The sequence below is a fragment of the Rhyacophila brunnea genome, unplaced genomic scaffold (genome assembly GCF_057557595.1).
Source record: "Rhyacophila brunnea isolate RB1 unplaced genomic scaffold, BYU_Rbru_1.0 scaffold_11, whole genome shotgun sequence".
Classification (NCBI taxonomy): Eukaryota; Metazoa; Arthropoda; class Insecta; order Trichoptera; family Rhyacophilidae; genus Rhyacophila; species Rhyacophila brunnea.
Window position 1 is genome coordinate 35,781,559 of NW_028232763.1, and position 15,424 is coordinate 35,796,982.

Here is a 15,424-nt window from a genome sequence, read left to right on the forward strand (position 1 = left end):
TCGCAATTATCATATTATTTGCGATGAAACGAAAAAGGCCGAATTTAGCAGCATTTTTTATACAACGCTTTGAAATTTTTATAAGTAACTAGCGAGTACCCGGCATGCGTTGCAATGCCACTAAAAGAAAGAAAGTGTTTGTGTTTTAGTTCTGTTTATTGAAGTGCTACGTATATACACAATACGAATAGATCAGAAGATTTTCCAATGCGTGAGTAGGCTACATACTGCTGTCCATGTGAGAAGGATGGATTTCCCAAATTTAGTGTAGAAACGCATACGAATAGAAAAAAATAGAATATAAGAAGAAGAAGATGGTTCTACTAATTCAGAAACCTTCGTGGGTATGCGCACAACAACTCACCAAATTTTCATCGCAATCGGATGAATGGTATAGGAACGCATACGGGACAGACAGACAGACATTCATTATTATATATAAGACCTACTGTAATTTACTATGCCTATAACATTTGCGCAAGTGCAAGCAATAAGTTGACAAAGTTTTATCGCAATCGGATGAACGGTATGGCAGAGCATGAAAAACGAACAAACAAACAAACGTTGATTTTTATATATTAGATATGAGCAAATATTATTTTTCACAAATATTTGACGAAACAATAAAACCCATTATTGAGGTAGATTTGTTACTTTGACGCTAATTTTATGCAAAAAATATGTCCAGTAGGTAGTTATGTGTAAACTTATTGTTTAGAGAAAATAGAAAAAGTACAATGGGCAAGTTGTAGGTACCTATGTACGAGGGTGGGTCAATAATTCCTTAGAAAAAAGCATTAAAACAGTTTTTTTTTTTGTATTTTTTTTTTTATTTCTCAACATAATCTCCTTGGAGCTCAATACACTTGGTTAGACGTTTCTCAATTTTTTTTAAACCGTCAGAAAAATAAGTTTTCGGAAGGTCCTCAAAATAAGCATTTGTCCGATCGATGACTTCTTCATTTGAAAAAAAACGTTGTCCACTTAGCCATTTTTTTAAGTTTGGGAAAAGGAAAAAGGGCTAAATCTGGCAAATACGGTGGGTGGTCGACCAATTCGAACTTCAATTCTTCAATTTTAGCCATTGATCGTAAACATGTGTGAACACGGGCATTGTCCTGATGAAAGAGGATTTTTTTCCTGTTTAAATGAGGCCGTTTTTCTTCAATTTTGTTTTTTAGCTGGTCCAATAAAGATGCATAATAATCTCCTGTTATTGTTTTTCCTTTTTCCAAATAGTCAACGAAAATAATTTCACGTGCATCCCAAAATACAGTAGCCATAACCTTACCAGCTGATTTTACGATTTTCGCCTTCTTTGGACATGGTTTGCCTTCGCAATCCACTGCTTTGACTGTTCTTTCGTCTCGGGAGTATAGTGGTGTATCCATGTTTCATCTACAGTCACAAAGCGACGAAAAAATTCATCCGGATTGCGTTGCATGAGCGACAACAGGGCTTTAGAGGCCACCACCCTATTGCGTTTATTGTCGACTGTGAGCAAACGCGGCACCCATCTTGCAGAAATATTTTTCATGCCCAATTTGTCATGTAAAATAGAAATGACGCTACCTTTTGAGATCCCTGTAACCTCAATTATCTCACTCAACTTTAATCTTCGGTCACTTAACACCATATCGTGGATTTTATTGATCATTTCTGGTGTAGTCACCTCTACAGGACGTCCTGAGCGTGGTTCATCCTTTGTTGATGTACGACCACGTTTAAATTCATTTAACCAGTAATAAATAGTTGCAAGTGAAGGAGCAGATATGCCGTGAACTAAATCCAACTCATTTTTTATTTCCTTTGCTGTTAACCCTTTTATATTAAAATGTTTAATAACAGCTCTAAACTCAATTTTCTCCATTTTCCATTTTTCCATTTTCCACAAGCAAATTTTTTTTTTAAATGTACGAGAAACACACAACAACCCGACCAATCTGACTGAAACTTCGCAGCATACTGAATCGGTAGTGCCGCTGCATGAAAACAAACCGCTTACAGTACTAGTCGCGCCACCTGTCGGCTTTTCTAAGGACTTATTGACCCACCCTCGTATCTTAAAAAGTGTTTTATCTTTTCAATCTTTATTAAACCGAAATTAGACCATTGGATTAAACCAAACAAAAATTAGATTGCATTCATAACACTTGATGACGATATATTTGATATCGTATCTGGAAATTTGTACGTAAACAGTTCACCGCAGTACACTTATTAGTGCGCCGTAGTACGTGAAATATGAGTTCGTTTCACATTTAATCAAATGACGAGTTCTTCGTTGAACATTTCACCGTGGAGTATATTTGTACGTATGCTACAACATGTGGCAAATTTTATGAGATATCTTTACTAGGTTAGGTTAAGGTTGATCTAATTGGAACAGTACTATTTGCAAACTATCGCCGCACTTTGTAAGATACCTATAAATGTATTCCACGGTGAAATGTTCAACGAAGAACTCGTCATTTCATAAAATGTTATACAAACTCATGTTTCACGTACTGCGGCGTACGAGTAAGTGTCCCACGATGAACTGCACACGTACAACTTACACGTAACCATTTGATATTGGCAATAAAATTTGTATTCTGAAATGCATCCGTCGACAACAATTTACTAATATCATGTTGAAACAAAACGTCTAATTAGAAGCGTTTTGCTTTGATTAACATTGTTGCTGAGATAATGTATATAATATCTTATATTTACCCATGAACGGATTCAAGGAAGGGAACCTGGGAGGTCATACCCGCCCCGTTGGAAGAACTCTTCATCTATGAAGTGAATCAATCTACAATTATTGCTTTTTCAATAAACCAACATCGATGCAATAATTATTGCATTACTTTCAGCGCTACGCGTGTTTGATCTCTTTTCCCAGGATTGCAGGAACTACTACAGTAGGTACACAGTAAAATAAATCATCAAACTGATTTTCCAGACTGATTTTAATTTAAAAGCAAATCATTCAAATGGTCGTTTATCGCAATAGATGTGTGTTATAAATTAGTTGATTGATTAAACGGTTGCAGTAAATATCATCTAGGTAATTAAATATTTGTTCACGCAATATTATTCAAACCCGTCTATACATAATATTTTAATATAAAGTAATTACTTGAATATAATATCTGATATCACCTGATCGTATATTCAATAAAGGTGTGGTGGTACTTCACTTTAAACTAACTAACTAAACTGAAAAATGTTGTGTAAAATTCAGTTGTGTAATATACTTATATGTAGTTGATAGTGCATAATAATATGTTAGTAATAAATTATCTATATTCAATAAAAGAATGGTACATTCATAAATATTGCGAATTATTTAAAAAAAAAAAAAAAAAGAACAATTGAATAACGTCTGAAAAAATTATAAAATGTCTCGTCTAGTAAAGATTAATATCTTAACTTCCGTTGACTTTTTACTAACACGCAAAAAAATATATATAATATACTTATCAGTATAACAAGGCATCAAAACAGCCTACCATTTTGTATGTACCCACCGTATTTGAAGACACCAACGTATATCTAAAGAATATTAATTCGTCTATGGCTAAAATATTCTGATAGTGTTGTAACAATACAGACAAGTTCATATGAATCCTTCTACACGTAGTCGTAGCTCTCAAGTAAATCAGGTGTAGGTCTAATTAAGTATAGTATGTACTCACTACTTAGTATGTATTTACTACAATGTATGTTTTTGTATTGAGGAGTCGGTTAGAATTATAAATACTCTTATAAATTATTAATTGCTTAAAAATTTCAAATGACATTTGCATTGTTAGCGATGTTTTTTGAACATTATAATTTCTCAGTTTTTTTCTTGCATCAATGTCACTATAAAATCGTAAAATTGAATATAATTAACCGTGGAGGTGTAAAATGTAGATACCTACATATCGCTACCTGAAAGCAACAGTGATATAAGTCTAAAATATTAGTTCCGAGATAATTGAACTTTAAAGTTAATGTGTGATTTTAATGAAATAGTTAAGACGGTACTTCAGTGAAACGGCAAATAATTTTCAACTATATGTGCGACAAAATTTTGGACTCGCTGGCAATCGGAGAGCGAACGTTGAGCTGTGAACACGTCAATTTGTTTCGTGATGGCGACGGGGGTATTAATTCTTAAATCGTGTAAAGATGACTAAAAAACGTTACCCATTTACTTGAAAAAGAAAACATGTCAATGAATATATTATTATTATTACTAATAGTACAATAAACAGAACATTATTTGGACGCATGTTGGATTTATATGACAAATTGTATTTGGTTCGGCACGCGTCATTTACACAATCCACGCATCGCCTAGCCACGATCTTTTTAGACCATGCCTCAACTGAGGTATAGCCTTAACTATACTTACGTTTATTTTGTTTTTCTTCGGTTTGTATGATAATGGTAGGATTTTTTTGTATACCATTATTAAAAGTGAGTTATCTCAGTTATTCCCACTGGTGCTTTAAAATTACATGAAAATTTTAATAAACGCAACAGTGACATTTTTATGTTTTACATTTTCAGTGACATGATACGTCTTATTTATATTTTATAATATCTTTATGAAAATTATAAAAATATATGAACTTACTGCAAAATATATTTTTTAAATGTGACAAAATTTAGAATAACCACATCAACTATGAGTGAGTCAATGTGCATCAAGTCATGCATGGCGAAGCCCCCTCCTCCTCCAACTCTTATCTCGGCATTGTATTTTCTTTGAGCTAAATCCTCCACTGATTATAGTGAGGATCTTCTTTATAACAATTCACTTAACGAACACCAGTTCCACCAGAATCACCAGTTTTTCAACACCTGTCACATCACGTACGCTTGTTGTACGGTTCGTTCACGATATGCCCAACATGTACCTATGATTTCATGCCACATAAGTACATAAGTATATTTTTATTATCCAAGAAAATTGTTAGGTTTATTCTTCAAACTATATATAGGATTTGAAAATAGTATATAAATAATACAATTTTTATATAAAACAATCTAGGTATATTAGATTAATTATTAAAATACTTAATCAGTAATTATTATTTATCATTAGTCTTAACAGTTATTAATTTTGTTCAATCTTAATATCATGGGTATATTATTATTTGCATCACTAATTCATTATAACATAAATAGTACGGCCACAATATTGTATAAATAAATTTAAAAAAATCTCATTCCATAAATTACATTAATTATTTACAATATAACTAAAATAACACAGCAAAATAAGTACAGTCTATCACGTGTCCATATGCAATGTCAAAAATTCTTCTATACGAAAGCCAACGTATTAATTATTGGGGAATGTCATAACCACCTCGCTTAGGATTAAAATTACACGTGGTTATCGGAAGTTTATAATCATTATTCTTCCATAAAAATGTTTAATAATGCAATAGAACATAAATCAGTAAAAATATCTAAAACTGGAAGGCAACCGAAAATTTGTTTATGATTTGATTTTTCTTTTGAGACTTGCCATCTTATATTTAATTACTATTGCTAATAACAAATCTATACTTATGCTGTTGTCGTATCATAAATTTCTCCACATCATTCTAAATATTGTAAAAAGCATGCGCATCTTGTTTATTAGGCGATACTTATTATTTATTTTCCAAGTTTTTCAATGTTACAGTTGACATGAAATTTCAATTTCAATTTTTTTATTTTTTTAACATATTGTAGACATTACAAATTATAAGTTTAAGACGTTCAACATGACATTTAGAAACAAAGATATATAAATATAACAGTAGGTATTACATAAAAAAAAGAGATAGATGAGTAGATAAATTAGATAGGTACAATGAAGTAGGTACACCGGATGAGTTAAGCAGACCCTATTTTAAGAATTTATAAAACAACACCCGAAGCAATTTCGTTGAACATAGTTATCGCCCTCCCAATTGGCATTACCAGTGGCAGGTTGGTTCTGCACCTTGGGAGAATAAACAACTGATGGTCTCTATTTCTAAGATAGTTATCAGGAACACACAGGTCAACACTGCCCAGAATGGCAGAGAAGAAGATTCGCCATTGCTTGATATACAACAATAATTTCAATTGTAAATACAACTAATCTGTGACAATTTCAAAATTAGCTTATTTAAACTACGTTTTATAATATTATTATAATATTATTGGGATTTCCATATTCGGTATTTGAGCGAGCAGAATAGTGCTATTTGCAAAAACACCATGTAACCTATAAGAGCTGAAATATCAACGGCGAAAGTGCCTTTCAGCATATCAATATCTTCTAAATACTTGGTCGGTTTTTTATAAACACAGAAGTCCCGCGAGCAGTGCAGGTCCGGTCTGTCGTAGCCGTAGATACTCTGCACTATCGCATGGAATGCATAACCAAAGTATGAAATGTGCGTCATAAACTTTAAATAAAATGGAACTTCTTCAAATCGTATGAAGAATCCAGAAAATATGAGCATCGGTATGGTCATAGCAGGCAAAGCAAACAGAGCAAGCTGAAACAAAAAAAAATATTCTTTAAATCCACTTCAAATCATTCTATGTAGGTTGTTAAATTACAAAAACAATTTTATCTCGACTCACAATGAATCAATAAGTTACATTAAAAAGTCTTGCAACTTATAAATCTATTTCAATATTACAAAACTGTATGTAAATACGTCTTTCGTAGGTATCTACGTTTATAAAGTATTATTGGACATTAAATTCCAATTTGCTGTTCGGCTCTACACTATCATAAGTGTGAAATTCCCACAGCATTGATTTAATCCTATTTTTTAGAATTATTAATAACCATGTCCTTGCTTTTTCGTACAAGGTGGTTAGTAATTTTTGAACAATCACAAACACCCAGGCTTTGAGAAAAAGACATAAATATTGTGTCCTGACCGGTAATCGAACCCCAAACTCTCGGGTGGAAGGCAAGCGCATTACGCACTGCACCACGAGAGCCGTCTAAAATTTAATCCTTAATTCTTATTTACTTAATTTATTTAAGACAAATTGTGGAGAAACAAATAATTAATTCAAGACGTCCACGATATATATTTCGGTTAAATAAGAACAGGCCACGACTAAAATACAACGCAAAAATTAATCTAAAAAAAAGACAAATATTACAAATTGAAAAACAAACATGCAGGTGATGTGCAGTCTTTATTTGTATATTTGGTGCCGGATAATCCTGACACGAGGAATAATTTTTGATCCAGAAGAGATCATGGTTACGACCACCCAGGTAATTGACAAGTGCATAGAAATTCATTTTCCCCCCAAAACATTGCGAATAAAAACCATGTCACGATTTTTAAACAATCAAAAGTGACCAACGTGGAAAAGCGATCACACATTGAAGAAATGTAGTCGAAATTTACTTTTCCTTACCTTAACATTGAAAGCAACGCCGGATACCAGTCCACATAGTTGTGATATAATGGTAAAGACCACACACACAATCCAGATCAAACCTATTCGATGGCAGTCATTCGGCTGACCTGTCATAAAATAGCCAACCAACAGGAAGAATGTAGGACAGGTGAGCTGCAAAAAAATACTTAATATCTGTTATAAATGGTTAAGAAAATTAATTGCCTTAGTTGCAATGATATCACTGATCACTGTATAGGTATGTGCCAATAAAATATAATTTGTCAGTAATAAAATGTACTAATTTGATATTGATAGCAAGTAACGATGAAAGTTTTTTTTGCATTTCTAACGACCACTAAGTAATATGTAATATATAGACCTATTCATATTGTTAGGTGGTGAATTTTTTTTTATGAGAAAATGTAATAAATAAAATAAAGTGTAATTTACCTGAAGCGGTAGATCAGCCAATATCTTCGAAAAGAAGTAAGCTGGCAATGAATACCAGTTGTTTAGGTGCTCTCGTTGGAATACTGACGCCTCTACGGGAACTGTAACAGCAGATAATAATAAAGCTATTATAATTAAATTAATAATATTATATAAAATCACATTGACGATTAGGCACAACGTTTCTTCATAACGAATCGAAATCTCAACCAAATTAACGCTCGATTGGGTAAAATTAAATATTTGATGAAGTAGTTAAGTGCTATTTCCTGGTTAATATGTCGTACCTATCATATCAGCGCTCAAAATGACCGGAGTAGAGATTCCAATCCCGGGATCCCGAGCTATTTTCGATACATATGAATCCCGGGATTTATAAACATAATCCCGAATCTTTCGGGATTGATTTTTTTTATCAATTTTTATGGAAAATAATACTTTTAATAACAAATAACTACATTAGAAATAAAGTAAGTTTGAATGAATTTTGATTTATACTCATGTGTAAGTTGCCGATTCATTTTATTTTTTCACATAAATTAGTAAAAATCAGAAAGATTGGAAAAACAATCCTTCGCACTATTAATAAAGTAATTCCACCATGATCTCATATGTTTTACGACAGTTTCATATTTGGCTGACTAATTAGATTTATGAACCGGAAAGGCCATAAGTATACCATGATTTGCTTTACTATTTTAAATCTCGCTAACCCATTCATGAAGTCTTTACTATCAGAAACAGCAATCTCATATTAAATTCAAATTATTATTTACTCCATTAAACTTATGTATTTCCAAAATTGAATGTATACAATATTAACAATAAATGTCTTAAATAGTATAAATTATACTAGATTTATTTTTGACAGATTTTATAAATGTTATTTGTAAATATATTTTTTTTTTATTAACAATGGAAAAAATGCCAATCCCGGGACCAGTCCCGGGGATCCCAGGATCGTCAAATTGTAATCCCGAAATCCCGGGATCAGAATTTGGCTCGAAATTTAATTCCCTAGACCGGAGCGCACCGGAAATGAAACCCTCGAGATTATCGTCTCGTAGAAAGAAAATTTTACCGCCATATAGCAAAAAATCTAACGCACTTATTACAACGTTTTTTATTAGCTCGTATTGAATATGTTGAAACTAACATGCGGATATTAAAAACCCACTTTACGGTATCCTAGAATATTATAATATTATGTATAAGTACATTATTTCATTAATCTTACATGAAAGAATTGTTGGCATCGAGTTGGCAAAGAATATAAACATCAATATAAAGAATAAGTATGCTGTATTGGTTGTGATCTTCGAAGCTTCGTCGCCGATCTGGTAGTAGATAAGTCCCAAGGTCATTCCAACAAGGCCGTGAACAATAACCCTCAGACTTGCCAAGTGCTGAAAATAAAAGATTTACACGTCGTTAATAACTTGATTTTGCTACTTTTCAATACAACTACGTATTCAATAATACGACGTTATAATCGTGGGGACTTTTAATCAATTCGTCATACCTATTTTAATTTGATTATCTTGTTTTATATATCCAACTTCACACGAGTATTTCAAGAGCAAAGTCTAATTTTTAGATAAAAGATATTGTTTAAAAAAAACACAATGCAATAACGGGAAATAAATGCACAAGATTGGGAGTACAAACACTATATTGAAATACAAAAAATGCATCATTTTGAGACCTTTTTTAGTGTACCAATGCCCTTCTATCTTATAAATAAATCAAAATTGTGATCATTTTGAAAGACTGGCATATTTCTCTGAATACGAACTAAATATTTTTTAAATTGTCGATTACTTATCCAAAGTTTCAATACTGACTGACATGGCCTCAATCTGTTCAAGCGGGTTTCCATTAGCTGAGTGGTGTATTTAGATAGTGATGTATTTTTGGGGAAGCTTTGTCATTCACTGTCCGACTTTTCTAGATTCATCATTTATTTCAGAAAGGCTTTTTTGATTTTAATGATTGGTTATTGAACAATCGCAAAATTCATGGTGTATCTAATTATATACACTAAATTTAATGTGTTGTAAAGACAACAAATTTAATAATTAATTTGTAAAAATGTCTTCAACCTTACCATATCGCGGAATGTGCAAATGGTGGATCTTTTTAGTAATATTAGAAATTGTCTCCATTGTGATATGGCAAATGTTTTCCTACAACTAATACTGACGTCTTCGATTGAAATAGATGTTGCCAATTGTTCTTCTTCTTCTGCGATTCTTCCACGATAATCTGATGGGGTACTTCCATCGCGGGTTATTGATACTGCGGAGCATTTAGCAAACATTAGACAGTAATAGATAGTTGTTAGTACCCGCAGTGGAGTACACGGTAGACAAAATTTTCGCCACTTTATACGTTCATTACGGGACCACAAAATTTACTCAAACGGCTAAAAACTAGTTTCAAAAGAGAACACTCCGTCAGCTGAATGCAGAACTATTCTAACTCACATTAGAAATATTTTGCAGACGAGTTTTTTGAAACAGCCTACTTCAGTTATTTATTATTTATGTAGACAAGTGTATGCACCATGTTTTTCATCAATAATCCTACTAAAATATGATGCATACATTTATCCATAAAAATAATAAATAATTTCAGTAAGTTGTTTCAAAAAACTCTCTCCTCAAAAATTTCAAATGTAAGTTGGAATAGTTCTGCATTCAGCTGACATGTCTCATTGTATAGTGAATTTATTTAACAAATGCGTATCTCTACTCGGCCAACCATGTGCAGTTGTTGTGCAAATATTTTTACTGAGCAATGAGCATTCTGCCTAGTACACTGACAGCGATTCTTCGTGGAACACTATTATACATATATGTACTGTGGACTGTAAAATTATAAATATACTATACCTAGATGTACTCACAGTACGCATATATGGGAAAGGGAAAAGGTAAGAATTGAGAAAAGTAGATGGAACAAGAGAAGATCCTCGTTCCAGAAAATATCAACCCCATCTAAAGTTCAAATTACATTGGCAAATCTAATTCATCAGGTCGACCGTCTGGCCCGATTCCCCAGAGTCGTAATCAAATTGGAATAATTCCTATTTTTTCGACACGATCTTGTCTAAGATTAAAGAAAACGTGCGTTAAGCTTAATAACAAAAAAATCGGTGTGTGTACTTATGTACGTGCATTAAAAGTTATACTTCTTTGGCGTAACAAAACAAAAACAAAACTTGTGATAAATTAGATTCTTTGACTAGCCCTTAATTATCTTGTTAAATTACACACTCAAGAAAAAGGACCGCTTATTGGAATGTCGTTTATAAATTATATAATGGTTTCTCATTGTTTTTATTTTTAAAGTACCAACTGTCACTCTGACGTTTAATAGTTTGTTTACGTTAGGAATTGCAAATGACCGACAATAATAAATTCGCTGCCTAGGCAACGGAACAATTCTAAACTATAATACTATACTGTATAATCGTCACGATTGCAGTATCATAATGTGGAGTAAAGGTAGTGCGTTCGGCTGATAACCGAACAATCGGTGGTTCGAATCCAATCGAGTGCGTTTTTTTCGTGTGAAAAAATAAATTATGTGTTACATGTCACACGCCAAAAATACACTCTGATCTGATTTCCCAAACGCGTCAAAAGAAGTATAAATTAAACAGAGGATATGTATATATTGTACCTGCTCCAGACGAGATTTCTTCAATAGTATTAGATGTTGACGAATAAAAATCTTGACTCCTCGTAATCGATTTCGCTGCCAAAGTGTCAATGTCACCCTCAATTTCAAGACTCGCTACTTCCAATGCTGCAAAATAAACCAAAATCGAATAAGTTTTTTTTACAATAAGATAATATTAACATGATAATAATATAAACACTCATGACCGAAGATTTGTTTAAAATCTCGATAATCATTTAATGGAGTATTAATTTTATTTTGAAATCAAATATATTTATAATTAATTAAGTACTTATACAGTTTTAGAATGGTTAGAGTAGGTAATTCATATATTACACTTATACTAGTTTATTCAATATTTCGAATGTACCTACATAATGATATAGCATATCACAATACACCACACATTGTGATAATTGGATGTATGCAACAGTTTTATAAAACTGCTTATTAACTAAAAATGTTGTATTTAAATCACAAAAGTAAATGGTGTAGTTATCTAAATTTCACATGTTTAATGTGAATGTTGTAATCTGTTATTGACTGTATGGAAATCCGAGGAATATAATATATATGCCATATTATGATAGGAGCCTCGCAAGTCGTATATCGTATATATTTTCAGCCGGAGTCGATCCACTGCTGGATGAAGACCTCCTCCAGCTCACTCCACTCCTCTCGGTTCCTTGCTCTTCTCTGCCACGTACTTCCACCAAACATGACAAGTTCGTCAATCCAGCGGGTTTTGAGCCGCCCCTGTGGCAGCTTAGTGCCCCTCGGGTACCACTGAATGACTGTATTCGTCCAGCGGTTGTCCGTTCGCCGTGCGATATGTCCGGCCCACTGCCATTTCATCAATTTGGTGACCTCTATTACATCTCTCAATCTTTTTTGCTTTCTTATCCATTGGTTTCTTCTGCGGTCCTTACGCGTTATGCCCAACATGCACCTTTCCATGCCACGTTGCGCAACTCTCAATTTTTGGATTTCTCGTGTGTCGTGTGTCGCAAGTATATGTTAGCACTGGTAGCACACATTGGTTGAATACTTTACGCTTCAGGCATATTGGAAGGTCGCTCTTGAAGATATTACTTAAGCGCCCGAATGCACTCCATGCTAGCTTGGCTCTTCGAGCAATCTCGTCATCTATGTTTCCATCTACAGACATTTGTTGTCGTATAGGTTGCTAAAAACTATCGATGTTATCTTTTGGATACGGTACCGATACCGATATCAGGTATCGATCTCACGCACATACCCAATACTTTCTTTATATATTCCTGTTTTTTGTTAAATGAACCTAAAAAAAGCTCTTGCGAACCAAATAAGATACTATCTCTCGATATGGCATCCTTAAATTCGTGCCATCTTCTATAAATTAAAAAGTGCACCTACAACGACTGTAGTACAAATATTTGTTTACAAATAACATTGAAGAACTATTAATACCATGAATATTATTATACGTCTAAATAAATCTTTCGTAATAAATCAAACTACAAATATGATCTTCTTTCGAGTAAAGTTTACAGCACAATTTTTCTAAACGAGACCTTCGGGTTTGGCTACATTTTCCAGTGAAACCGGTTCGCCCTTCATGCAGTTGAGTAACTGCAATGTGTACTTTGTTAGAATGGGGAGATGGAGGTGCAGCTGCAGTGTACGGTAGACATGGTTACCTTGAGTCAATAAGCCCGCCCCGACTTTGGATATTACGCATGCCAATTATATACCTAAGTACATGCAGTCTGGAGCAGGCATCAAATATACAATTAGTATCTTCCTTTGTTAGGTAGGTACTTTAGATACAATATGTGGTATTTAAGACATTTTTTGCCATATTGATAATATCAAAATAATTACATACGTTTGATTAAGAGCGTACTTCAGTGAAACGGCAAATAATTTTCAACAGTAGGTGCGACGAAATTTCTCACTAGTCGCCAATCGGAGACCGACAGTCGAGGTGTCCGCACGTCGATTTGTTTTGTCATTGCGTCGGATGAAAATATTCTTAAATCGTGTAAAGATGACTAAAAAACTTTACGTATGCACTTAAAAAAGAAAACATGTCAATGAATATACTATTATTATTATTAATATAACAATAAACATAACCTTAAATGGACGCATGTTGAATTTTTATGACAAATTATATTTCGTTCGGCACGCGTCATTAGCACAATCCGCGCATCGCCTAGCTATGATCTTTTTAGACCTGAGATTGTCATAAAAATTCAACATGCGTTCATTTAATGTTATGTTTATTGTTATATTACTAATAATAATAGTATATTCATTGACATGTTTTCTTTTTCAAGTATATACGTAAAGTTATAAGTAAAGTACACAATATACCTATGTCCTGCACTGTTGTTGTTTATTTTGTCCTGATTATCTCGAGTTTTTACACAAGAAAATAAACGGTTGTATCCATTTGCTCACTATTTTTTAACTATGATTTTGATTCACACTTACCAAAATCGGCTCTGTTGTAATACTGCCGACAATGGAATCCGGATGATTCAAATACCGGAATCATATCTCTTATAGGGCCCCCGTATATGACCCGACCGTTCGCCAATAGGAATAGGTCATCGAACATGTCGAAGATCTTCGACGAAGGTTGGTGGATGACGCAGACTATGGTTCTACCTCCCAGAGCGAGGGATTGTAAATGGGAGACCACTTGACAAGACGAGACACTGTCCAAACCACTAAAAAATAACAAATAATAATACTAATAAAAGTAGTAGTAATAATAATAATAATAATAAAAATAATAAAAATGAATTGTGTTATCATGGGGTATCTACTACTAAAGTTTCTCTAGTGGTAGATGCTTTACTCTAAGCCAGTGATATTCAACCTTTTTTTTCTTCGGGACAAATATATATATATATTTGTAAAGTAACGCGGGCCGCATCACTACTGGTGTGACGATAAAAATCATAAACCCCCCTTTTTTACAAAACATTTTTGAAATTTTTAAAATTATGCGTGTTTTTTAAATTAATCGTGTGCAATAGCAACACTCTTATACCAGATCTGATGTGGACCATAATGACAATCCTCTTCGGGTGTCACTATATGTGCGTCAAAGTCGAAACGAATCTCAAGATATACGAAATTCCTGATAGTAAATGTGTTTCGGGCCGCACATAAAAGCTTAAAGGGCCGCAGGTTGAGTATCGCTGCTCTAAGATATTATAATGGTTTACGGTGGTTAGTGACAAAGATATGAGTTATAATAAAATTCTAATAAGATAAAATAATCTGGAACGAAGATTTAGCTGACAGTTTAAAATTACATACACGTATTATAAAATATAGTAAAATGTACCTACATGATAATTTGTAACCATGCGACACTTATATTATGTTGTTTGTTTATATACATAATTATCAATGCACACAATTAGCAGAGGTTATTTTGTAAGTTTATGTAGGCACTAGGGATTGCAAACCTGAGTATTACAAATTGGAGTTATTTTAAAATACGCGATTAATATTTTTTGAATTCATGGATCACGAGAATGGAGGGGACAAATTAAATGCTATCCATTCAGTGTTTTTTTTTTTTTTAATATGAATGTATTGTAAAGAAACGGCATACCATTGGTATGTATATAAAACTTTTATGGTCATGGGTGAAAAATATATTAATCTTCTTTTTACTCCAAAACAAAAATAAGTACGTACCAGTGGAGGTAGGCTGTTAAGATCTGCCATAAATAGTGCACGCTAAGCTTTGTAACTCATACGTATGTGTTTTCATTTAAATAAGACTACAGTTTACAGATGGTGTTGGTTAGTTTTTAAAATTCAATTTATTAAACCTTGAGAAAACTAAGCCACAATAGATAATAATCAAAAGATACTCGTCTATCTATAA

General features: G+C 33.1%; 1 protein-coding gene across 2 annotated transcripts in view; it reads right to left on the reverse strand.

Moving 5' to 3' along the window:
- Positions 1-5,022: 5,022 nt before the first annotated feature.
- Positions 5,023-15,424, reverse strand: part of LOC147078690 (ATP-binding cassette sub-family G member 4-like) — a 40,895-nt gene continuing 30,493 nt past the window's right edge. For both annotated transcript variants that reach the window (XM_085960371.1, XM_085960370.1), the window contains exons 6-12: positions 14,008-14,246; positions 11,530-11,655; positions 9,950-10,140; positions 9,080-9,248; positions 7,843-7,943; positions 7,408-7,563; positions 5,023-6,518 (exon numbers count right to left, since the gene is read on the reverse strand). In XM_085960371.1, coding sequence (XP_085816497.1) covers positions 6,174-6,518; positions 7,408-7,563; positions 7,843-7,943; positions 9,080-9,248; positions 9,950-10,140; positions 11,530-11,655; positions 14,008-14,246 — 1,327 coding nt within the window. In that variant the 3' untranslated portion in view covers positions 5,023-6,173. The remainder of the gene's footprint in view (positions 6,519-7,407; positions 7,564-7,842; positions 7,944-9,079; positions 9,249-9,949; positions 10,141-11,529; positions 11,656-14,007; positions 14,247-15,424) is intronic.